This window comes from Copadichromis virginalis, linkage group LG11, assembly GCF_057382275.1.
Source record: "Copadichromis virginalis isolate Kocher_CV1m ecotype Utaka linkage group LG11, C_Virginalis_male_GT1.1, whole genome shotgun sequence".
NCBI classification, from domain to species: Eukaryota; Metazoa; Chordata; class Actinopteri; order Cichliformes; family Cichlidae; genus Copadichromis; species Copadichromis virginalis.
The window spans coordinates 26,298,904-26,323,606 of record NC_140628.1 but is presented as its reverse complement, the minus strand read 5'-3'; the positions used below and the strand labels follow the sequence as shown (position 1 = coordinate 26,323,606).

The 24,703-nt window shown below is 40.2% G+C and overlaps 1 protein-coding gene across 2 annotated transcripts; it reads right to left on the bottom strand.

Moving 5' to 3' along the window:
* Nucleotides 1–732: 732 nt before the first annotated feature.
* cops7a (COP9 constitutive photomorphogenic homolog subunit 7A) lies at nt 733–24,471 on the bottom strand. Of its 2 annotated transcripts, none has more exons than XM_085471690.1 (8): nt 24,389–24,471; nt 14,796–14,918; nt 9,806–9,881; nt 8,995–9,083; nt 7,966–8,168; nt 7,769–7,874; nt 2,632–2,801; nt 733–1,327 (listed from the first exon to the last, which is right to left on the bottom strand). In XM_085471690.1, the coding sequence occupies exons 2-8, from the start codon at nt 14,916–14,918 to the stop codon at nt 1,288–1,290; spliced, it is 807 nt and encodes a 268-aa protein (XP_085327816.1). In that variant the 5' UTR covers nt 24,389–24,471; the 3' UTR covers nt 733–1,287. The 2 variants fall into 2 exon arrangements, with proteins under 2 accessions (XP_085327816.1, XP_085327815.1); XM_085471689.1 differs by having other exon boundaries at nt 2,640–2,801.
* Between the last annotated feature and the right edge of the window lie 232 nt (nt 24,472–24,703).

Sequence of the window (24,703 nt, the reverse complement as noted above, 5' to 3'; positions counted from 1 at the left end):
GTCACATGATCACACCTATAATAAAGCACGCAGCTGACACCGTCGACTCATCTCTCACTCGCAAACACCTCCAAAGGTGTGCAGCTGTTAGATTTCACAGATCCAATCTAGTAAAAAAATTGAACCGATGAAACTGAATCGCACTGACTGAAATTAACACCACTATTTATAAAGGTGAGGAGAAAAGTGGCAGGAAGGAGGGAACGCAGAAAAACGGGAGGTTAAATGAAAAGGGCCTCACAATTTCCGTCTGCTGCCCTTTCTCCATTGCTGATGGTCAGCTAATTGCAACCATTACTGTCACACGGGACGATGAGCGGAGAATTTAGAGGAAACAATCAAAAGAGTGAGAGAAGGACAGAGCGGTGAAGATGAAGGCAATTTTGACTGCGTGATGGAGGTACAAGAAAGGGTGGCAGGCAATTTCAACAGGCAATTTTGACATTGAAATAGAAGCTCTGGGCAAAACATTCTCATATGAAATATGGATGCTCTTAGAGTTTCTGTGTGTGTGTGTGTGTCTGTGTATGTGTAGCCATGCTGGTAGTGCACAGGGGAAGCCTCAGCTCTATAATACATTAGTCTCTTTGGGGACATGCCCTAATTAATGGCTTGACCTCCTAACGGGTAGCCCCCTTCTGCGAGTTAACATTTAGCAGCGCACCCTCCGGAGTTAGACTCTGAAGCGCATTTAATAAAAGAAGTGACAGTGACATTAATGAGACAGTCGAGACAAGTACAGGGCTTCGTTTTATTTTCCAACAATTTATATTCAGATTTTTTTTCCTTTTTTACACGTCTCACCTCAGAAGCGAGCGAGAGAGACAAATAATACAAAGCAACATAGAATTAAACTAAACCAAGAGAACAATTTAGACCAAAAAAATGCACACACACACACACACAAACACACACACACTCGCGCATGCACACACACACGCATACACAAACAAACAGGCGTCAAATACACTGATCCTGTTTCTGGTCAAAGGCAACTGACTCCTGCTGCAGACTGCTCTGTCTCAGTGTATTTACACAAACAGTCCGCCCGTTAACGACTGCAGGAGAGGATGTCACGCCTGCTTTATCCATCAGCTCCGTGTGTGGTTCTCAATCCGTCAGGGTGAGATTTGGTTAGAAGAAAAAGTTCCCGTGAAGCTCCCTGGTTGTTCTGTGGTAAATGAACTGTGATCACATTTTATTTATTTATTTAAATGTTTGTTTTTGTCAACACCGTGTGTGCCCGTTGATTAGTGAGTGTCCATCAGTGCCGCTGTCCCTTCGTCCTCAGTTGGACTTGGACCAGATCTTGCCGCTGCCTCGCAGCCTGGACAGAAAACAAATACAAAACTCAGCTGGTGTTTCTTTTTTTTATTTAAATAATTTGATGACTTACATTTTTACTTTCTGCTTGCTCTACTGAAGCAACAAATTACTGATGCAACCTGGGTGCAAAAGTGTCTTTATGCTAAAATTCCCAACACCAGTATTTACAGTTTTGTTTTTTTCGCAGTGGCACTGATCACAGTGGATTTTCTTCTTCTGCATATTTCGGCAAAGAGCAGATTTCTAATAATAACAGCTGCAGTATCAGTCCCATCCTTTAAATAGCTTCATAAAGAAATGGTGTCAAAACTTGTTTTCATTTGAGGATTGAGGTTAAGCTATCATTAATTTGGATTTTAAAACACTGAGTGGATCTTCATTTGAATGATGTGTGGTGCTGAGTGATGGAAATTACAGGGCTCTATGCTTCGTCAAAATGTGACAGGCAGCCAGAAAATAATCACTGCTCTCTGTTTGACAAGAACAACATAAACAGCAGCCAAGCAAAGCATCTCGGCCGGTCACTGGAGGGGGGAAATGGTTCTTTCAGGAAGGAAACACGCGGGGCGTTTGTATATCCACTGACATTTTACAATCCAGGACAGATGTGAAATTAGCCACTGGTAATTAGGCCGGATGGAAGCAGAACAGAAAGAGAGTTCCTGATAGCGGGGTTATGGTACCGCTGCAAAACACTAATGTGCATCTGATAATAAAGCTACTTCATGCAGACACACGCTCTGCACAGACAAGCCACTTACAGCAGCAGCTGGCTTTTTACTGTTTATTAGAAAAATGGAAACACGGTGGTTCTCGGCTGAATTAACGTTTTGCTCTCTACAAGAAACCCGGACTAATGGCTTTAATTTAGTGTTTGAAGTAGTCTTTATAGTTTCATGCTTATAAGTAGGGATATACGTATTTATGAAGCACCTTTCAAAAATCACAGTTACAAAGTGCTTCAAAGAACAAAAGGAGGTGCAGCGATAAAACAAACGTAATGGAAAAAACCTCCATATGAAGCTTTCTGTTCCAATTTTGTGACTTGTAAAAATGAATTTCTTATTTGGATGGGGGAGGGAAGAACCTCAACAGAAACTTCATTTAAAAGCGTACCAACCAATTTGAATAAAATGCGCTCAATCTGTAAAATATTTAGCCATGAAAACAATAAATGCAATTTCTATGCAAACTCCTGGTGGGTGCTTTTGTATAATAAAATAAATAAATATGAAAGCAGCTCACTCAAAATACTCTGCTGCCCGCTACGTGCAACCACTACAAACACAGCGGGACGCCACTCACCCTTTCACCTTTGAGCTCTTTTTGCCTGGTTGTCTCGGTTCCTGAGAGGAAGCGGGGTCTCGTGGCTCGGCGGGTTGGTCTGCGTCCTGATTGGAGGCGGCTCCAGCTGGAGCGGGGCCTGACGATGGAGACGCGGCGCTGGCCTTTAACGTCTTCTGTAGATTTGAGACCTGGTGGAGAAGTGAAGAGAGAGGGTAAAAACTGAAAATTAAAGGGACGAGCGTGGGTGTCCTCTTGTGTTAGTGACACCAGGAGGCCATGTCAAAAATATTTAGAACAACTGGTAACGTAAAACTCTTGTGTCTGGGCTGCTGTTGGTCCTTCAGCCTGCTGTGGAGAAGACAGCAGTCATAACAGACAAAGAACTTCTTTGTAGTGAAGTGAAACTGAGTTAAAAATGATTAAGACGGTCCACTGCGGCTGCTGTCTGTGTGTCTCGTGCTGATTGTTTGGTCTTTGATATTTTTCCCATCTTCTTTCCCCATTGCGCTGAACTCTGCTGTCCTGTTCAAGCCAAACTTTCAACCAATCAGCATTCTACCTACGTACAGCGTCACTGCTACATGTCTTTGTCGGCTGCACACCCAGAATGAAGAAAAGGATCTACACAAGCGGACAAACACACGTCAGGGAGCAGATCTTGTTTTTTTTGTGCATGTAAAAAGTTACAAAAACCAAACTCCACTCTAATTATCCTTTTATGGTCGCGTGCTGAATTTTGTAGGCTGGTGTACTGGCCGTGTTGGACACCAGAGTGTATGACCGTTTCTTTCTTTAGCGCCATTTCAATGATATAACAGTACAGGAGCTCAGAGATGGTCTGATTACAGAGTAGGAGATGCTGCAACAGCTTGAAAGCTTGCTTCCTACTTTAACTTCTTCTATTCCCATAACAGCACTGATGCTGAGAACATGCAAGTGACAACTGCATTGTGTCAGGTGCACCTGAACCAAGAAGTGTCAACGATCACAGGACTGTGGTGACATCACAGTTGACGCACAAAAAACAAATGCTTAATAACAGGTTTTTCTTCCTCAGAAAACGTGTAGCTGAAAAGTCTCTTTTGTAGTTGAGGATTTTTTTCTTCCTGTTACTTATCTACATCACTGTAGATAAGAATGAACAACTGCCTCGGTCCCACATTAGTCTAAAGGGCCATATACAAACGGAAGCATTCAAGGGCTGCCGCGGAGTCCAAGCCTCGACTGACCGATTTATCACCTATCTAATGTTCGCTGACGATAGCGCCATTTTTGCCGAAGACGACACCGAGGCAACTCACATCCTCTATGACATCGCCCGGCACTCCAAACTGTACGGCCTCAAGGTTAACGCTGAGAAGACCAAAGTCCTGACCACCGACGGCTCACCAACGATCATCCACCTTGATGGTGTGCAGATCAAACAAGTCCAACAATTTCAATATCTGGGGTCCCTCGTCGAGGAGAAGAAAGTGGCATCATCAGCGGAGATATGCTCCAGAATCGGGCAGGCGGCGGCAGCATTCGCTTCCCTGCGCTGGTGCGTCTGGAAGAAGAACAACATCTCATTGGCGACAAAGATCCGCCTTTACTGAACCCTGCCCATTCTACTTTACGGCGCAGAGACGTGGACAATGCTCAAACACGACCTGAGCAAGCTCAAAGTTTTCCAAATGCGTTGCCTTAGATGCATTCTCGGCGTTTCCCTTCGCGACCGTCATTCGAATGACACCATCCTCACCAGCTGCGGCAGCCAACCAACGATCGGCGACCTAATCCAGCGCCGCCGACTCCTTTGGTTTGGCCACATTTGTCGAATGGACCCGAGCCGCTACCCCCATGGCCTACTCTGGTTGACCCGCCCCACCGATTGGAGGGTGCATCGAAATGCACCAAAGAAGACATGGATGAAACAAATCCAGGATGATTTGAAGGCCCTTCGACTTGACCTCGAGCAGGCAAGAACCATCGCCTTAGATCGAAAAGCGTGGAAGATAATCGTTGGTCAAGCAAGAGAACCTGCGGCACCTACAGGAGCGTACTGGTTGCGCGGCAGACCACCGCCGCTGGTCGCCCGCTAAGGACAAGAAGATATACAAATGGATGTGATGGTGAGAGGCAATGGACAGTGAGTTCTTAGGCCTGACCAGGAGGTACCAAACCCCTCTCCTACGACAACCTATGACAGGCTCCAGTTCTCCCGACTCTTCAAGTGGGACAGGTGGAGAGAACCAAATTCAGAGACTTGTAGAGATGACTGCCGAAATGACCGCAACACAAGATGCTCATTTATCCTGAACCAGAACCTGTAACATCCACTAGCAACCAGCTGTAAACAATGGGATTCAGAGCGATTCAGCTGATAAATCAATCACTTTAAATTCGGGGAGAGGTTATCTGTGTCTTCTAAGGTAATGAAGAGCCCGTGGATGACTTCTGGAGGGAACAGCCTGCATTTAGAAGCTTTAAAGTAGATTTTGTATCAAAGGAAACTTATAAAAGCTTTTATATTCCACTGATTGTAATAAGTTACCTTTAAATATCCACTCCTTGCCATCTTTTCACTTCTTCAAACATGCTTTGCTTTGTCACCTCAAACCAGATTACTTATGCTTTCAGTAATTCAATCAGTTTTCTTCATCTCTTCTTTTAGTGGAGTGATTTATTGGATGATTTGTTTTCTATAAGGTTGCAATTTGTTTTCTTGTTTCTTCTTTTCTTTGTTGTGCTATTTTATTATGTTTCTTCTTCTGCACTTAAATATAAAATGTTACATCTCGAGCAGTTTAACCGCATGTAATAATTGTCAGCACAGTGCACGGCAAATGTGGCTAACACTGCAGTGTTGTTTACTTCTTCTGTTACTCTCTCTGCTTCCATAAACTGTATTTTAAAAGAGCCGAGTTCCCAATAAAGCAGTTCTCATTTACATACCTCTATTTTTCTCTTGTCAGACAACAGGACAAGCATGAAATAGTGACACAAACACGTCCCATTATACTGATGTTAAGCAGCCTTAACTGACAAGCCATTATCCGAGCTGCTGCACTGCTAAATCCTGATTTTATAACGACAGTGATGTAACAAAACCACAATTCAGAAAAGTTAACGGCAATGTATAAGCTGCGATATTGTCCATATTTACATGTTAATCTCTCAGAGGAATGCATTTAGTTAATCTTATGAAAACGCTGTTAACTTAAGCAGTCCGAGTCCACTCATGTGAACTGCAGGTAGAAGCAAGTTGAATTTAGGATGTTTTAAGACCTTTTCAAGAGAAAAAAAAAAGAGACCAAGCATGGAAAGAGAATACACATTCATTCATTTTTGGCACGTTATCCATGGTTGTCTGTCTCTATGTGTTGACCCTGTGACAGACATCCTGTGGTGACCTGTCCAGGTCGTTCCTCGCCTCTTGCCCCGTGACAGCTGGGATAGGCTCCAGCGCCCCTCATAACCCTGATGGTGTCAACGGGAATAGAGATTATTCCCACTGCCACCGATACATACAGGGTGTATGAGAAAGAATTATCGTGGTTTATTTATCGTATTGACGCATGCTGTGAGTCCAGAGGGGCAACACATCGAACACTTGTGAACATTGTTTATATTTTGTATGTAAAGCTTTTATCAAACTAATTTTCCTATCGTTGCATGAACTGTTTTCTATAGATATAAGAACAGCCTCATATAAAGCAGCCACATCTAAATATGCAGCAGTGGCAGAAACAGTGGTGTTGTCTCATCCATACTAAAGTCAACACTTTCAAAGGTCATCTTATAGTTAAAGTACACTGAGAACACTTTCACTTTAAGAACACTTTGAGGGCTTGATGCAGCTTAACTCTTTGTGAGCAAACGAACGCTTGTAAAAGGGTACGTCTGTGCCAAGAGAGCGGCTCGCTGGCACGACGAAAGCGAAGAAATGTTGATTTGGTAAGTAATTCCTAATTGGGGAGACTGGCCAGGTTTCAGAGTATGGACAGATGTGAAAGGGGAGTGGCAAATGTCACCCAGCGGGTCAACAGAAGGTCAAAAATTCAATCCCGGGCTCTTCCATTTCACCTGTTGAAGTGTCCTTGGACAAGACACTAAAGCCCAGACTGCCACATACAGTCAGATGATGTGTTTTATGATTAGAAAGCTCTCAAAGCCTCTGCTGCTTGAATGTAGTTTTAATGTAAAAGGGATTTGAGTGCTCAGATGGAGTAAAGGAGTACTATGTTATTATTGGTCCATTTACATATGACACATGTACAGTTTGTTTAGTGAACATGTAAAACTATTCTAGTTACCCCCAATGAGTCTGCAAATATCTGTAAGTCTACATTAAAACAACAGTGAGGTACCTACATGAATACAAAAACATGTTTGCATAGCTGCATCTGTTCCTGTTCACACTGCCCATGAATGCCTTTGAAAGTCCCCTCTCACTTTTCCATGCAAATTTGCAGTGAAAAGTTTACGTGAGGCTTCGGCCCCTTTTCCACAGACAGGACTTTAACCTTGCTGAGCTGCTCTCTTGCACGGAGAGGGAGTTTTGTACTAAGACAGCTTTAACCTTGGAAGATGCCCACTTGATTTGTCAAGCTCGAGCTAGTTGGAGCAATCACACATCATCAGTGAATTTACTGTCTAAATCTGGCATGAATACTAATAATAGAGGGGTGTGTCAGTGCCTGTGTGACTGACAGCATCTAGCAGGCTGCCTGAGTGTTGATGAAGGGAACATGAGAAAAGTAAACAAACTTGCACCGTGGCTTCATGTCAGTCAATTTAATGCAAATCTCGAAAAAATGTAAAATAAAAATGCATTCATTATCTTTTCTATTTTTTAACCCCACCAAGCAATTCACAGAGCTGCGCTAACAGAGAATAAAAATGTTTAGTTTAACATCAGCTGGACATTTAAGGGACTGCAGGTTTTTACTGACACAAAGTGCATTAGAAAAGAAATCACTTTAAATGGCTGTTATGAAATTGTTAATCGCATTCCCACTGATTACAGACTGATTACAGAAATGAGGTTGCAAATAACGAAATATGCAGTCAGGGTGAAACTAGAATACCACAAATGGCTGGTAGGGAAAAAAGGGGAGATAGTAGCCAAGCGGAAAAGAGACAGAACTGAAGACTGAAGGGAGGAAGGACTTACTTCTGTTTCCACTTGGACTTTGACCTTTAACTGGCTCTCTCTGTATTGGTTTGCCCTCGAGACTTGCTCCTCAATACCACACAGAACTGCCTCACAACCTGCACACCTGAGAGAGAACAAAAGCACGGAGTAAGAAAAACAGATAATTGAGACATAAATCTAAAGTGTGTCCACAGACACTTAGAGGTGATACTGACCACTCCTGCAGCGTGTTGATTATGTTTGGCAGCTCATTAGGGCCGAGGTCGCGACCCACGCTGCAGTCTACCTCCACCTGCTGGTTCCTCTGATCCAGTTTCCCCTGGATGATGTCGCAGTAAACAGCTTCAATCAGCAGGTCCTCGAGTTCCCGCACGTTCTTCAAATCGAGCTGTTGCAGGAGCAGCGAGTACGGCAGGCACTGAGGGGAAAATAAAGAGAAGAGGAAAGTGTAGGTAAGCAGGCAGCTAATTTGATTCCACTTCAGTGCTCTGATGGAAAATGACTAAAAAAAAATGTTACAGTGAAAACGCTCATTTGTGTAAATGTCACTGCCAGAGGAAGATGAAAGGAGCTTAAATCTTTACAATCCTTCACTGGGCAATTAGTGAGTTCAAACCCACATGTAGGGAGAGCGGTGACACATTAAGGAGAAAAACAAGGGGGCAGGAGTGAAAAGAGGGATGTTAACGGACACAGATATTAAGTTAGAGGAGGAAGAAAAAAAAAAAGACAGCACTGGTGAGAATAATGAATCTATTATTTATCAGGAGCAGAGAAAAGAAAAGGGCACAAGGAGAGGTGCAGGACAGTGGAGAGATGCTGTAACAAACCACATAAGATGAATACTTTATCGTGGACATGGAGTGCTGGCACTGAAATTTCAAATGACACGAAGGGTACAAGTTGTGCTGGTAACTTTTCTTGAGAAATTAAGAGGCTCGTCTGTTGTTTTCCTCCAAATTTAGCTGATATATTTACAGCCACAAGCTTAGGATCACAGCCAACCTCACACGAGTGTTAAAAAGAAAAAGAGAAAAAAAAAATCTGATTATGAGCCCGAGGAAAATAGCAAAGCCATCTAAAAGCAGAATTGCCCACATATCATTTATATCAGGGCTTGCTTTATGACGCCTGCAGCAAATTTATTTTCTAAGATTGAGACAAAGAAAACAAAAATCAATACAACACCACAGCTCATCTGCACTTTTATGTAAAACCTGGACGAGAGAATAATGGACCTGTACCTTGAGGTTGGAAGCCAAGCTGATGATTGACAGATGACGGAGTTTGTTTCTCTGTGCCGGGGTCAGCTCGGGAAGTGAGGCTGCTCTCTCTGCAGCAGCAGACGAGAATAATAATACACAAAAAAACAAATAGAAACACAATGGGAAACATTTACCAGAACAGTGTGTAAGTGTTACTTTACAGAGGGTCAAACAGCCACACATAATAGAAGCAAAACTTATTACTATGAGGTGTAATGTAACACAGCAAGGTGAAGGTGAGTGTGGAGCTGTTTAAGCAGTCAGAGAACAGAGTCGGGAGGAAGTCCATTTCCTGCAACTGTGCCTCCTGCTGACTCGCTACCCTGGTGACAGGACTCACGCCCCCTGAGACGGCAGCTCTGACAGCTCCTCTAAGGGATCCACTACACAGCTCTATGAAAGTAAATGTGCTCCCTGGCGGCAAGTCTCAAAAGGGAAAGAACAATAAAGTAGGCTACAATCTTTTTTTCCAGGCTATTGGTTGATCTTCAGTACATAATTAGTCATAATTAGGATTCCACTTCTACTTGAAGCTTCCTGGTGTGTTACGCAGAAAGCAATTTAAGTTGGAAAAGATTTGTTTACAGTCTGTTTGTGACACAGACAATCATCAGTCTAAATAGGCTCCAGCAATTTTTATCCATGAACCACCTGCCTGCAGCATTTCAGGTGAGGGTGTTTAAAGCCTCTGTGTCAAGGTGCCTGCCTTGAAGCAAAGAAATACGGCTCATAATAAAAGAGTTGCAGGGCCACCCTATTACTTATTTACATTGTGCTGCCGCTGCAATACCTTTGTAGTCGCAGTAGGTTCCATAGGCAAAGAGGTTCAGGAGCTGGTACACCGGTGCATGAGGACCATTCTCCAGCTGTGGTTTGGAGAGAAGATGAAAGAGAAAATGATGTGGCAGAATATTGTAAGTAATGAGACTCTCTACGTAAGAGCTATTCAACGGCATTTTATCCATGGACAGAGCAGAGGTGTTTCTGTGAGTCAGTAAAAAAGAAAGAAACACAAAAAAAGACCTGATGGGTATATTCAAATGTGTTAGGACTATTCTGCATTCATACCAGGCTCCAAAATCCATCTCTGGCGATCTGTGGGTCATTCCATCTCAGTTTATAATAAAAAAAGAAGTTCCCACATGACAGTTTCACAGTTTTGCCTGAAAAGATTCCAGGTAAAGATGCACTATTTAGCAGGAATTATGCTGGATTTCAGCTCCCTAGTGACATTAATTTTTGCAGAAAAAATACTTTAAGTTATGAAAGGTTTTAGATGTTTTATAGCATAATTTTTGAGCGGCAACTTTAAAATTCTAGAAAATTACTTGAGCTGTGTCCTTCAAATATTTCAGTGTAAATATCTGGTGCTGACTCTCTGACTCTCAGGAGTGAAGCTCAGGTTAACAAAGAATGATGGATGTTTGAAGCATCATAAATATTTGGATGCCTAATCGCTTTCAATTTGGAGTCCTGAAGAAACTGCAAGTTCACGTAGGGATAAGTAGGGGCTTATATTTTCTTTATAGCTTCTCATATACAAGACACAAAATATTCTTTAAATCAGTCCAGATCAGCTGAATAGTTTCACTGATATTCAAGCTTGAATATGGAAAACAAAACCACATTTTCATTCAACTTCACTGTGATATTTCCCAGGTATGACCTGATGTACCAAATCTAAATTACCTTTTTTGAAAGAGGACATTTCTGCTAATAACATATCAAAATTTGTCCCAGTATGAATTTTGAAATACTCATCTTTATGTATGGCAGTTGAGGATTATAATAAATTCAATTTCTAAAATTTACTGGATCTAAGACAAAGGGCCTAAATTTCACCCGCTGCCTTTCATTTTTAATAGCCGAGATAAAATTTGAGAGATTGTCCTTATCAGATTATTGGCTACAGAGATACTCGGGCTTCAAAAGTGCATTTTAACATTCTTATTTAAGTATTTCCAAGATATAATTTTCAATCACTTGATCATAAAGTCTCAGTAATTCAGCTAATGACATTTTTTTTCAAAGAAATTATAAATACTACACCAACAGCATTTAATTCATTTGAAGAAATATAATATAACACCACATGCATTCACATGCATGAATTCTGCTACCTGTATAGCTTGCATCATCAACGTTAATGAAACAAGTTATCTTCAATAGCAGAATGTAACTAAAAGTTGAATTCCTTCATGGAAGTCTCAGCCTTTTTATGTCATCCTCCTTAATTACATATCTGCATCCAGTGTACCAGGAACTCCTGCCTGTAATCATGTGCTTATGGTACTGAGCACACATCCTCTCTTCTTGGCTAGAAAAAAAAACTTCCTGCTGGGCCCTGAAGGTGCATAAATTAAATTAAAACATGTTGCTCGGCTTCTGAAACAATCTTTGGCTCCCGTACATAAATTTAAGAGTGTCAAAAAAAAAGAAAGAAAACACCTCATACTGAGAAAATGAGACAGAAAACCATCACAAATTTTGATATATTATTAACAGAAACCTTCTCTTTCTAAAAAAGGTAATTTGGATTTTGGTACATGGAGGCATACCTGGGGAATGTCACACTGAAGTTGGATGAAAATGTGTTTTTTTTCCCTCTCCACCTATACTGAAGCTTGAACATCAGTGAAACCATTCACCCGATCTTTTAAAGAATATTATATGCCTTGTGTATGAGAAGCTATAAACAAATTATCAGCCCTCTACTCTCCCCTTCCAGAATTTGTAGTTTCTACAAGCCTTCAAATCTGCTGTCAGAGATTAGACATCCAAGTATTTATGACACTTCAAGCTGCCATCATTCTATGTTAATTTAAGCTACACCCCCGACAGTCCATATTAATATCGTCATGGTACCAGATATTTCCTCTGAAAAATCTAGCTCAAGTAATTTTCTAGATAAATGAACTTTAAAATATCCCCTCAAAAAAAGATGCCAGAAAAACGTCTGACAGCAGGGACCTGAAATTTAGCATAATTCCTATTAAGAGACTATCTTTGCCCTGGCAAATCTGAGATGGTCAGGTGGGAGGCATATGATGAACTGACACAGAATGACCCCCGTCTAATATTTCCTGGTCCTTAACATTTAAATAGTAATCACATCCATCCATTTCCTCACCAGGGTTTTTTCTTGGCTCAGAGTTGGCCTTAGGCGGGTGACTACACACAGCATGATAAGGAAGATCGCCTGGTACAGTTACCTTATACCTTATGTGGCCATTTAATAAACAAACGTGTCAATTATATTTTAATTAATAAAAACCTGGCTAAAACATGCATGTTAAACAGTCGGGTACTAACATAGTGCTTTTCTACTAAATCTGATCACTCTTTGCTACTCCAAGCCTCATCCACCTGAAACACACACATTCATACAAGTGCTTTCATCGTTCACACACTTACACTCTGATGGATGAGGGCAACTCTGCAGTCAGTTTCTTGCCCAAGGATACTTTGACAGGCAGGTTAAAGGAGACAGGGATCGAACCACTAGCAATTAGCAGACAACCTGCGCTACCTCCTGATGCACAGCTTCCCCATGGTTTAAAAAAAATATTTTAATATAACTTAAAAAAAAAAAAAAGAAAGAGGGCAGGTGAAATTCTTCTTTGCTAATGTCCAGCTGCTCTATTGCAGAAATCCTATTCCATTTTGTCAATGGAAAATTGTATTTAGTAGTCAGTATAATCTTTTAGTGATATAAGTTTGCATATGGTAGAATACTGAATGTAGTTATTTGTATTAGAAAATATTCAACCATGTATACTTAGAGGCATATAATTAATTGTGTGTGATCTCTAACAGGCTGCAGGCTTGGGGTGCATCCCAGGAATGCACCCCCACGTCTGGAAGCATGAGAGCTCATACCTTGTTTTATTGTTTTACGGCAGGATTAACGTAGCTATGTCTGTTTTAGTTTAAGTGCTTCTTTACATATAGATGAACTGCTGGACTTCCTCACCATGTTATCTAGGGTGGGGGAGACTACCCCCTTTCCTGACCAAGGATGTACCTTTTGTGCTCTCATGACCCTTTGATCAGCAGGACACACACACACACACACACACACACACACACACACACACACACACACACACGTATAAATAAAGATTGGGGCAGTTTCTTAGTGCGAGTCTCAGTCTGGAGGCTGCCCTTGCTAGCAAGAAGTTCTGTGTGTTTCTCTTCTCTGAGTCTTTACTGAAGAAGTGTTTTAGAATATTTTCCCTAACACATTTCAAACCATTTTCCCTGTCCTTATAAATAACTGGAGGCCATCTATTAAATTTAACAGAAATTATAGGGGGGAAAGGAATGACCGCAGTGGCCCTTCGTCTGACTTCTGTAATTGCCTACGTCGATTTGAGTGTTGTGCATGTCTGGAAAGTAGCTAAGAGGAAAGGAAAATATTCACTGCTGTTAAAAATACAAATATTGTCTGATGAAAAGAGAACACTTGTCTTTGTCCTGCCAGAGGAAAATCACAATAGAACTGAATAAACTCACACAGGATGTTTGGAATAGATTATTGTGTAAATAGATGCACAGTTAAAAAACAGTGAGGGGAAAAAACACAGAGGTAAATATTTGTGTAGGCTGTTGTATTGTTGCTCTTCTGTCTAAACTGACTCCAAACCGACATTTTTAATTTCCTGTGGTATTTATCACTTTGTCTGAACTGTTCAGAAATCTCAACTTTAGCTTTTTTCTCTTGTCTTTTTATTGCAATCTGTTAGTTAAAATGTCCTCTGCTATATTTCTTTAGGACTGCTTGTCTTCATTTTTTTTCACCTTGGTATGGTTCTTTATTAAATAAGGACAAATGCAATTTATCTGTTTAGCTCCTAAAAAAGGGTGTCTCAAATCCTTAGCAAATATTCCCGCTGGTCTGGCTTTTTCTCCATCCTTTTCACGGCTTAACTTAAGTAATGGATGAATGTTTCTGCTAAATCACACTCTCCTTTAAAAGCAGCATTTCGCTTCAAAAACAGGGTATTAGCTGTGTGTATGTAACGTGTTATCCTGCACTTTATGGTGCCTTCAGGAGCTCGATGCTTATTATGTGTTGTTGTGTTGATCGGAGGGTGAGTTCTGATTTCAGTCACTGGAACATAACTGTGGTGTTTTTCCACTTGCACGGATGGCAAATGTGATTCAGTTTGTAAACACTTGCAATCATACTACACACAAGCTGTGCAGCCACTGGTTTGGCTGATCAGCTTCTTCTTGTATTCATTAAAGGACATTTTTGTAATTTCCCTCTGCAGTTTTTAACTTAAACTCTCACCACCAGGGGGCAGCATTAAGACAGGAAGGTCTGCCATTTACCTGGCCAAAACTGTAAATAAGACTGTGCTTAATCATTTTTCTGGTTAAGTGATTAAGCTTAAAGGTTATAGTGACTTACTGCATAATCTTGTGGGACCAGCTTGGCTCTAGTTCATCTTCAGTTTATATATCTTCAGGAAATTGACTTGTTAAGTCTGACATCATTATCACTTCAGGATCCAAAAGCTCCTTCAGGTCCAAAAAGCAAACAAGCACTGAGGCACCACTGAGTTAAAAATGGTGCAAATTCTTTCAGCTCCAATAAAATTATCAGTGTGGTTGTTCTCTGTGGTGTTGTTGGTATCTTTAGTTAGTTTTGGAAGAATTTATTGATGGTGCATTTAAACACAAGACTTAACTAATAATGATTTTCATTCATGCCAGGACTGACAATATCCCAAAGGGCAGAGTGTGTGGATAAAGCGTGAGGAAAGAGCATTTACCTCTCTGACATTAGGCAGCTCCAAGATGTCAGAGAAAACATAGAGGCCTGGGGTCTCCAGCAGAGAGCTGACAGCCTGGGCCAGTGCTGAGCCTGACAGAGACAGGAGCTGCTCCACCTCCATCTGATGCCGGGAGGACACAGGTACCAGAAACACAGTTAGCAGGTTAGACGAGACAAGGATACTACAGAGACAAGGATGAGCTGCAGAGCAATCACGATAAGAATCAAAGAGATATCCTCTCTTATTGCCTTAGCTCTGCCACTTTATTAAAGCCCTCTGGGGACATCATATCAAAATCTTTGAAAAACACAAGAACAAGAACTACAATGGTCTATTAATGAAGCCTCAGACCCCACAGCATCTGCGTGCAATGCCATGCCCTTGTCAAACCTTGCAGCCACTCGTCACTTCAGGGCTCGCAAAATCGCTAGCCCGACGTCCCGGGGCTAGCGATTTTTCCAGTCGGGCTACCAAAATCTATCTCTGCCCTGCCCGTCGGGCTATCATAGGAAGGAAAAATATATGTCAATGCTTTTGCATTCTTTCGGAAATGTAGCTGGGTAATTATGTCATTGACATCGATGAGCCACTGTCAATATGTGACATATTGAAATCGCGTTTGAATTTGCGCTTGTTTTTTGCTTTCACTTTGCAATCGCGTGAACTGTGTATAGAGAGCGACTGCACTGATTGGTGAGTGACGATCATTTGCGCACGAATTCCTCTGACATCGTCTTATCAATCGTTAGCTTACTATGCAAACATGACAAGTGAAATCTCCCGCAGCTTAAACATATGAGAGGTTGATCGCGCAGAGAATCGCTGACCGTTGTGTGTGTGTGTGTGTGTGTGTGTGTGTGTAAAAGCAGCAGGATATATATTTTAGTTCTGCTGAGCCAAATAAGAGAGGTCAGGGTGAAGAAGTGACAGCCAAAGAAAAGCTTACCACAAAACGGAAAAGTTATGACAAATCAGACTATAAGGCAAAAAGAAAGTGCAGCTTGGGAAAAGGAGGGAGGGATGTGTATTTCTAGGGAAGAATGGACTCAGATGTGGGAATGGCAATGGAGGAGTACTTCCTCCAAAAGCTGGAGGGAGTTCAGATGGAAAACTCTGATAAGGTTCTTTATCACTCCATGTCAAAAGGCTCACTATGATGGGAATCCTCCCGTGTGCTGGCGAAACTGTGGATACCAAGGAGCCCATCACACCCATATTATGTGGGACTGTCCTGTGCTACGGACTTACTGGAAAGACATTCATGGTATATTACAAGGCATTTTTAACTGTACATTCCCTCAGGATATGAAGACAATTTTTTTTGGCTGTATACCGCAGAACTGGTCCAAAAATGACATATGTCTGTTAAGAGCTTTATTGGTTGCAAGTAAGAAATGTATAACAAAGAAATGGTCCTCGCAAGACATACCGACTTTGTCATTATGGTGGGAAATTACGTTAGAGATATATAGGATGGAGGAAGTAACAGCTCATGTTAATGACAGGATGGCCTGGTTCCATCTGTGCTGGGATAAGTGGGTCCAATACGTTAATACCTATAAACCGAATTTTCTCTTTAAAGCTTGAAACCACCAATTTAGTTAATTGTTTACTCCCGACAGAGCTTTCTCCTTTTATTTTTTATATATATATATAATTTTTTTTCCTTTTTTTTTTCTTTCTATCTGTCTTTCTTTCTTCTCGTTTTGTTTCGTTTTTCTCTTGTAAACTGTGTTAATTAATGCCTGTAATCATCTTTATGAGGTAATATTGTAGAAATAAAGAATATATTAAAAAAAAAAAAAAGAAAGTGCAGCTTTATGGTTTCATGGGCAAAAGAATTTCTGTGGCTGCAATATGACGAGCTAAATAACCAGGGCTGCACATAAGTGGTCCGCAGGTGCGCATTCGCTGTCAAAATAAAAAGAGTGCACAAGATAAGAAGTTGCAACGCGTGTTTGGGTACATAAGATTTTCTGGAGGAAGACAGACATTTGTTTAGAACTCTTAAAGATGTCGAAGAAGCTCCTTTAAGCAATTACTTTGGTGTTCCTCCACCTACAAAGAAATATCAGGAGTCCGAACCACAAAAGAAGCGCGTATTCTCAGAAAAGTGGTTGCAGGAGGTGAGCTGGCTTCAAACAAATGATGAACGCACAGAGATGTGGTGCGGAATGTGCCGTGAAAATCCCACTCTAGCGAACAAAAACAGTGCCTTTTATATGGACGCAAACGCGCGTTGCAACTTCTTATCTGGTGCGCGTCTTTTATTTTGACAGCGAATGCGCACATGCGGACCACTTATGTGGGCGATCGTGGCTCAAGAGTTGGGAGTTCGCCTCGTAATCGGAAGGTTGCCGGTTCGAGCCCCGGCTTGGACAGTCTCGGTCGTTGTGTCCTTGGGCAAGACACTTCACCCGTTGCCTACTGGTGGTGGTCAGAGGGCCCGGTGGCGCCAGTGTCCGGCAGCCTTGCCTCTGTCAGTGCGCCCCAGGGTGGCTGTGGCTACAATGTAGCTGCCATCACCAGTGTGTGAATGTGTGTGTGAATGGGTGGATGACTGGATATGTAAAGCGCTTTGGGGTCCTTAGGGACGAGTAAAAGCGCTATATAAATACAGGCCATTTAGCATTTACCATGTGCACCCGTGTAAATAACATAATGTTCTGCCGGGTGTGTTGTTGGTTTTCCCTCGATTTCTAATTCGACAAGCGCCTTTGTTACTGGGACCAGTAATTTTAAGAAAGGCCCCATTAGAACCCATGAGAAATGCAAGAAATGCATTGCTCAGTCTGCAATATCTTTCCCAGAACAAATACCAATTGCAAATAACATACTAAAAATAAACCTGAAAATCAGTTTAGAACAGCGTACTATGTTGCAAAGAGTGAACTACCACTGGCACAATTTAGCAGTCTTTGCAAACTTCAAAAAGCAAATGGCCTCGATCTTGGTTCCACTTGCCTCTTACCCGTGACTTCAGTGGAAATTTCAAATTCAGGATCTGACACAGACTGATTCATGTCCTACACAGTTCTTACAAGTTCATAGAAATTGCTGTTTTCAATTAGAACCAAGTATTTGAGTTGATGATTGTAATTTTTATACAATGTTGTAATTTGTGTTTCAACAATTTTTTGATTAATGTTTTGTTTCCGTTACAATATTATACGGAAACAAAACAGGAAACAAAACATCAATCAAAAAATTGCTCTCTTTTTTTATTCGGGCTACTTAAATTTATTTTGGGCTACCAAAAACTGAAGAGTCCCTGCCCGAAGGGCTACCAGGGATTTTGAAATTTTGCGAGCCCTGCACTTGTTGAAAATATATCTATATAAATGAACAATACTCACTCTAATTTAATGTCCAACAGCCAAGGGCTCTTGACCAAAGCACTTAACCCTCAAACTGCCTGGAGAGCTCCTCAGACACTGAAAGAGCAGCTTAACTGGGCAGTACCAAAGCAGGCAACAAGTGAAACGAATGTGAAGCAGGGCATGTATATTCATCAGCCCACTCCCTCAATAGAAATACGATGCAAATGCACTTTGGGCTGAAGGCAGCACCAGAATAATTACCTAAGTACTGACATGAATCTATCTGCGCCTCAAGCAGACACTTAAAATCTGGAAAGAAAACAAACAACCTAATAAACATCCAGGACCATACCCCGATCTAACCCGTCATATTTAATGTTTTCTTTACATTCTCTAGTTATAAAAATCTAAATGTATGCCAGTTTGATCCCACTTCCTCCTGATTCAAATGAGCCTCAACTGAGCAACTGATGGGATATTTTAAGATCTTAATCCCAGTAGACACATCCTGGGACACAAGGGAAGTTGGTATTACAGATGCATGATTAAATTATTGCAGTTGCATCATACTGGCATCATTACCTTAGGCCACTTCCTAAAATTTATGCAACAGTGTCTGGATACCCATTGTGGTGCTAATACTACTCTGCCTGCTTCTGCTGATGGCACCAATATAGTATCTTATCCCCATAAATTGGACACATTTAGATGCACATTTTCTGTATGTCGCCCCATCGCATCATCATTGAGGAGGTCCAAAGTGCACATTCCCAGATGAGCTGAAAAGGTGAGTGGACATGCGATTTAATCAAACAAGTTAACCTACACCGTGCTAAAGAAACACCGCCTCTCGTACTTTCAGGGCTTTCTAAAAGTCAAATCAAGCTCGAAGTGTGAGGCTGAACTGGATCCATCTGTATACCTCAACTGAATTTAAAAGATGGCCAAAACTGGCTGCATATCAGTGAGAGGTGGCATGAGGAATTTGTTGATCTGCTCAATATGAGAGATGCAGCTGTCCAGACACAAGATACTGTGATATAATAAACATGAATAAAACAGAAAAAACCCCACTGTCATTCATGAATAAATTTAAATGGACAGACAGCTGCAAATTAAGATACGTGGTTTTAACAAAGACCTTAGGTAATGCCTGTATTATTCTTTTTAACAACGTATCCTTAATTTTGCCTATTCATTTACTTTAATTGTGTATTAATGTTAATACAATGTCCCTGTCCTACCATATTCAGGCATTACAAGTCCTACTCAAAACATTCAGTTCTTTAGCTATTGTTATTGCTGAGAGGAGCTCTATATTTGGACAGCTAGAAAATCAAAGTGACTAAGACAGTTTATTAAATAATAAAAAGTCTATACTGCAAGCAGAAGAAATACAAAATTGAATTTTGGAGCTGCAAGCTTCCACTGTTTTCTAATACCCCGAACTCACTAAACAGCTCCCTGTGCTATAGACTTTGCATCGCAACCAAGACACATGCTGAAGGTCACTGCAAACCACTGCTAAGGCTTGAGTTTTTGTTTTGACACTTCACATAGTCAGCTTCTTATTAAATGCTGAGGCAAACTGAGCCATAAAAACACAGAGGTTACAGCCTGTGCAAATACTAAAAACCTAAAACAAAGAACAGAAGCTTAAATCATTTTAAAGCTACTTAAAGGAAAATAACTGATGAGATGTTTGGTTCTAGATTAACTAAGACCATATGGACAGAGGACAGAAATTATCACGATGTGACAATAAAGTTGCTTGTTTTGGTTAGGTGGAGTTTGTGTCCTCTTTACCTTTCTGCAGGCAACTTTGGGAGCTGCATATGTTTTATGTTTGACTGCTGTCTAGACCAGGGTCACTGCATATAAACACATTGATTTGTGTCATTTTAACAGCATTTTTGAGCCCTCATAATCTCTTAAGTACAGGAGGAGCTGTAGCATGAAATTTTCTGGGCTGAAAAACAAATTTAACATCGAGTGAAGAACTGCAACCAAATTAACTTTACACCCACTCCAAGTGTCACCATCTAAGGCTAAAATCAATTTTTTGTTTAGCACAGTTTCTTCTGTAACCAACTTTGAGGATCATCATGGGATATATCACTGTTCAAATAACTAAACTGTATCAATGTAATGTCTATCACATAGAATAACAGAAACAAACACTGGTACCCAGAAAGAAACTTCAGGAAGTGCATTTTGGATAAACTCTCAAGGGTTATACCACTGTGTAAGCTATCTGGCTGGTGAAAACAAGCTATGAAAGCTATATACCTACATTTTGGTACCAGATTCATTTTTAGATGCTACTCAAACTACATGCTTTATGTCAGTGCAAATTTTCACCCACTGAGGGCTTGAAAAAAAGACTTTTTCATAGTGTGAAGGTAAATTTAGCATATGTTCTTAGAATATTGAATGGTCATTAATAAAAAAGAATCTGTTTATTCGGAGAGGCTCAGGTGGGAGACACTCACTGAATTTATCGTTGAATGACCCACCAACCTGATTAGCATGTTTGCTGTTTCTCAATGCTAATGTTTTCTTTCTACCCTTTCCCCAACCAGTAGAGACAGATGGCAGCCCTCACTGAACCAGTCTGGTTCTCTCTGAGGTTTCTTCCTGCTAATAAGACCCCCTACTGTGCTTGCTCAAATGAAAATTGTTGTGCTTTACTTTAAACTACCGTATTTTCCGCACTATAAGGCGCACTTAAAATCCTTTAACTTTCTCAAAAATTGACAGTGCGCCTTATGTATGAATTCTGGTTGTGCTTACGGACCTCGAACCGATTTTATGTGGTACACAGTCCTCAAAAATCTGTCAAAAAATGTTTTAGAATGACTTAAGCTACGAAGCCGCACAGCTTGATGGATTGTTGGAGCATTATGGCTACCATAGTCAGGAGCCTCGCGGAGTAATCTGGGTACAAAACTCCGTCCGCATCAGGTCCCAAAGTCAGACGAACACTGCAGCATCACCGAGAGTTATAAACTGTCTAAATTCTTTCCTCTGTAATAAAATGATCAGTGTTGCTGCTTTACCGGGTGTAACAGTTAAGTTTAACATCCAGGCATCCATGAAAACAGAATTTATTACATTTAACTGAGTTAGAAATTATCAGGAAGTTAGCTCGCTAGTTTCCACCTAAACAAGATATACCATGTTCTGACAGAGAGATTTCTGAAAAAATTAAAATGTACAGCTCTGCTATCACTTCCAACATAAGTGAAGACAGAAAACTAAACAGCAGTGACGTTTGTAGCGTTACTGAAGTTGGGCTAGATGGTATATAATGATGTGCTACATGATCGCTAGCGGCACAGCTATGCTAGCATAACATAAACAGTAAAGCTGGAATGCTAACGCTTGTTTCGCTTAATGCGCCTTATAATCCGGTGCGCCTATGTATGGAAGCAGACCCGTTCATCGACAGTGCACCTTATAATCCAGTGCGTCTTATGGTCCGAAAAATATGGTAGTTACTATTCTGAAATCCCCTGAGATTACTTGTGTTATAATTTTAGTAAGTAAGTAAGTAAACTTTATTTATTAAGCGCTTTTCGCAGACAGGCAATCACAAAGCGCTGTACACAAATATTAAAATATTAAAATAAACAATAAAATCAATAGACATTATATACAATGTAAAAGATCAAATGTAAATAATGTAAAAAAAATAAAATAAAATAAAATAAAATATGTAGATCAACAAAAGGCTTGTTTGAACAGAAGAGTTTTTAACTGTTTTTTAAAAACAGTTAAAAACAGTTTTGTAGCATTTTAAGTATCATCTACGTATCAAATCTGTGAGAGTTAAAACACTAGTAGACTATTTAGAAGTAAGGCCATAACTATTAGTCTGTCAATTGGCTTCATTTGTTCGGAATATGAAAATTAAAGATTAACCAACTGTGGAATTATGGGCCCATATTGGTGGTAATTATCATTATTATCTCATTTTGAATTTGATAGTAGCAACACGTCTCAAAAAAGTTCTTCTTTTTCATAGTGTTCCAAATGTTTTCAGTCAGCAAAAGAGCTGGATTGCAGGCAGTCCAGTTCAGCACCCGGACCAGGAAGTCACGCTGTTTTCATAGCAGCGATATGCAGTTTCACATTGTCTTACTGATTTATGGAAGGACTTTTTTGAAGAAAAAAAAAAAGCCAGATAATCCCTCTCCTCTTTAGTCAAGAGGATACAGTGTCCACGTTTTGCAAAAAGAATTTCAATTCATATGACCTCAGAACAGTTTTCTATTTGCCTCAGTCCCTTTTCAATGAGCTGTGACCCAGAGAAGATGAGGTTTCTGGATCATGTTCACATATGGATTATTATTTGCATAATAGAGCTTTAATCTGCATTTGTGGATGTGATGTTGAAGTGTGTTAAAAGACAGTAATATCAACAAGTGTTCCTGAACCCATGCAGTGATTTTCAGAATAACATAATCCTGTCTGTTTTTAATGCAGTGTTGCTTGAGGGGCTAAATTGCAATGGCATCCAATAGTGATTGTCGACATTGTCCCTTGGGCACTTTGAATCATTTAATATTGTTGTGGACTGCAGATGATGAGATACTCAAAGTCTTAACAACTTTATTATCGAGGTACATTACTCCGAAACTATTCTCCAATTTGTAGATGCAGTTTTTGTTTTTTGGCAACAGATCATGTTACTGACTTTTTGCCAATTAATCCAATTAGTTACAAAATGTTCCTCCATCTGTTTCTTCTTCATACTGCTTACTTTTTTAACCTTTAATTGCTCCCAAACCAAATTTATGGAAACATGTTTCTGACATGAAATTAAAAATGAACGGATATTTTTCATAAAACAGTGTCTCCATGTGAATAAAATCTGGGTTTGTGAGATTTTAAAATCATTCCATTCTGTTTTTAGTCACATTTTACACAATGTTGGAAGTGAGTTTGTGCTTGCCAATACACTGATATTCCCTTAATAAGGCTAATACTAGCGCTTACTAATATTCACTTCATGTTTATCAGTGTACCCTTGAGAAACTGTCGTTCACACTCTACCAGAGATAAGGGTGACACCTTCAAATAGCTTGTTTAGTCAAACAAGCAGTGTACCCCACAAATTATATTTAAAGTGTTATAAATACCTCTGGGAACTAAACCATTTTTGTCATGTTTGTTTTATGGATATATTTAAATTGACTGTTCTGCATGAAAAAGGAGCACAAATACATTTTAGCACTAATTGACATTCATAAATAAGAGCCTTCTTTGCTGACAGTTTTCGGTCAAAGTCACAAATAAATCTGCAACTTTTCAGGTCATTAATACAATACTGTTTGAATCAACTTGTGTGCATAAAGTTTGCATTTAAATATGAAACTACTTCAAGCAAAGTTCCTTCACCACTTGGAAGCCACCTTGAAACCTATCCGTGCGTATATTTCCAAGCATTATCTATAATTATTTGTAATTTAATTGTTCAGCAGCACAAAAGCTGCATCTACAGAGCAAGCAGTCAACCTGACTGCTTTAAAATGGCAGACTTTGCCCAGAAATTGGGTCTTTAAAAAATTATTGTTTCCTTGCTTGAAGTTTTACTTCTATCACCATGTTAATTTTGTTACATTCTTTGTTAAAATTAAATTAATATTCGTCTTTCAAGTCTAAAGCAGTAAACAGAAACGTCTCTGTCATTCTGTACTGATTCAAGATCTCAATTTTAAACTTGTTAATATTAAATAACAATAACAACAACAACAATAATAATAATAATAATAATAATAATAATAATAATGATGATGATGATGATGATGATCTATTTATTCAAACAAAAATCAACCAAAACATAAAGTGGCGCTTACAGAGACTTAAAGGGTCATGTGTTGTCCTGAAGTAAGTAGTTAAATTTAGGGTGCACTGATATTAAGCTTATATGCTTACCCGGGGCGAAACATCAAATCAGCTGTCAGACAAAGTGCTAAAGATACACATTATAACTGTAGTTTTGGGTAGCTGCCCGACTTTAAGCTCACTGTTTACGTAAACATTACCTATTATTCAAGCTCAATGTGTCATGCTAGCTCGGCTGCTAGCGGCTAATTAGCCGCCGACAGGCTTCATCTAACCGCTGACTTCAGGCCTCAGTCCATTTTAAGGCTTTATATTGACTTCAAACATGCCACCATCGTATTCAGATAGCCAATAAACTACATATGCATTGAAATATTAAAACAAAAATGGTAAAACGCGGATTAGCGTGTTAAAATTTACCTTGTTGTGTTGGTTTCTGGCAGACAGTTTCCCTTTCGAGCGCTCAGTTCCGCTACAACAAAGTGACGTAATCCGTGATTGGACAGCCGCTCAAAGCAGGCGGGACAAAGCCAGCTGTCAATCACGATTTGTTACAGCGGATTAGAGAGGAGAGCACCACTTAGCGGCGACTGGGTATACTCCACGCAAATGTTAGCGGACTGTACCGAGTGTCAATGTTCTCATGAACAGCAGTCAGTGATGAAATGCTTCTTCCTGCTAAACACAAAGCCAAATAAAACAGTTAGCATGCTTTCAACTTAGGAACATAAATAT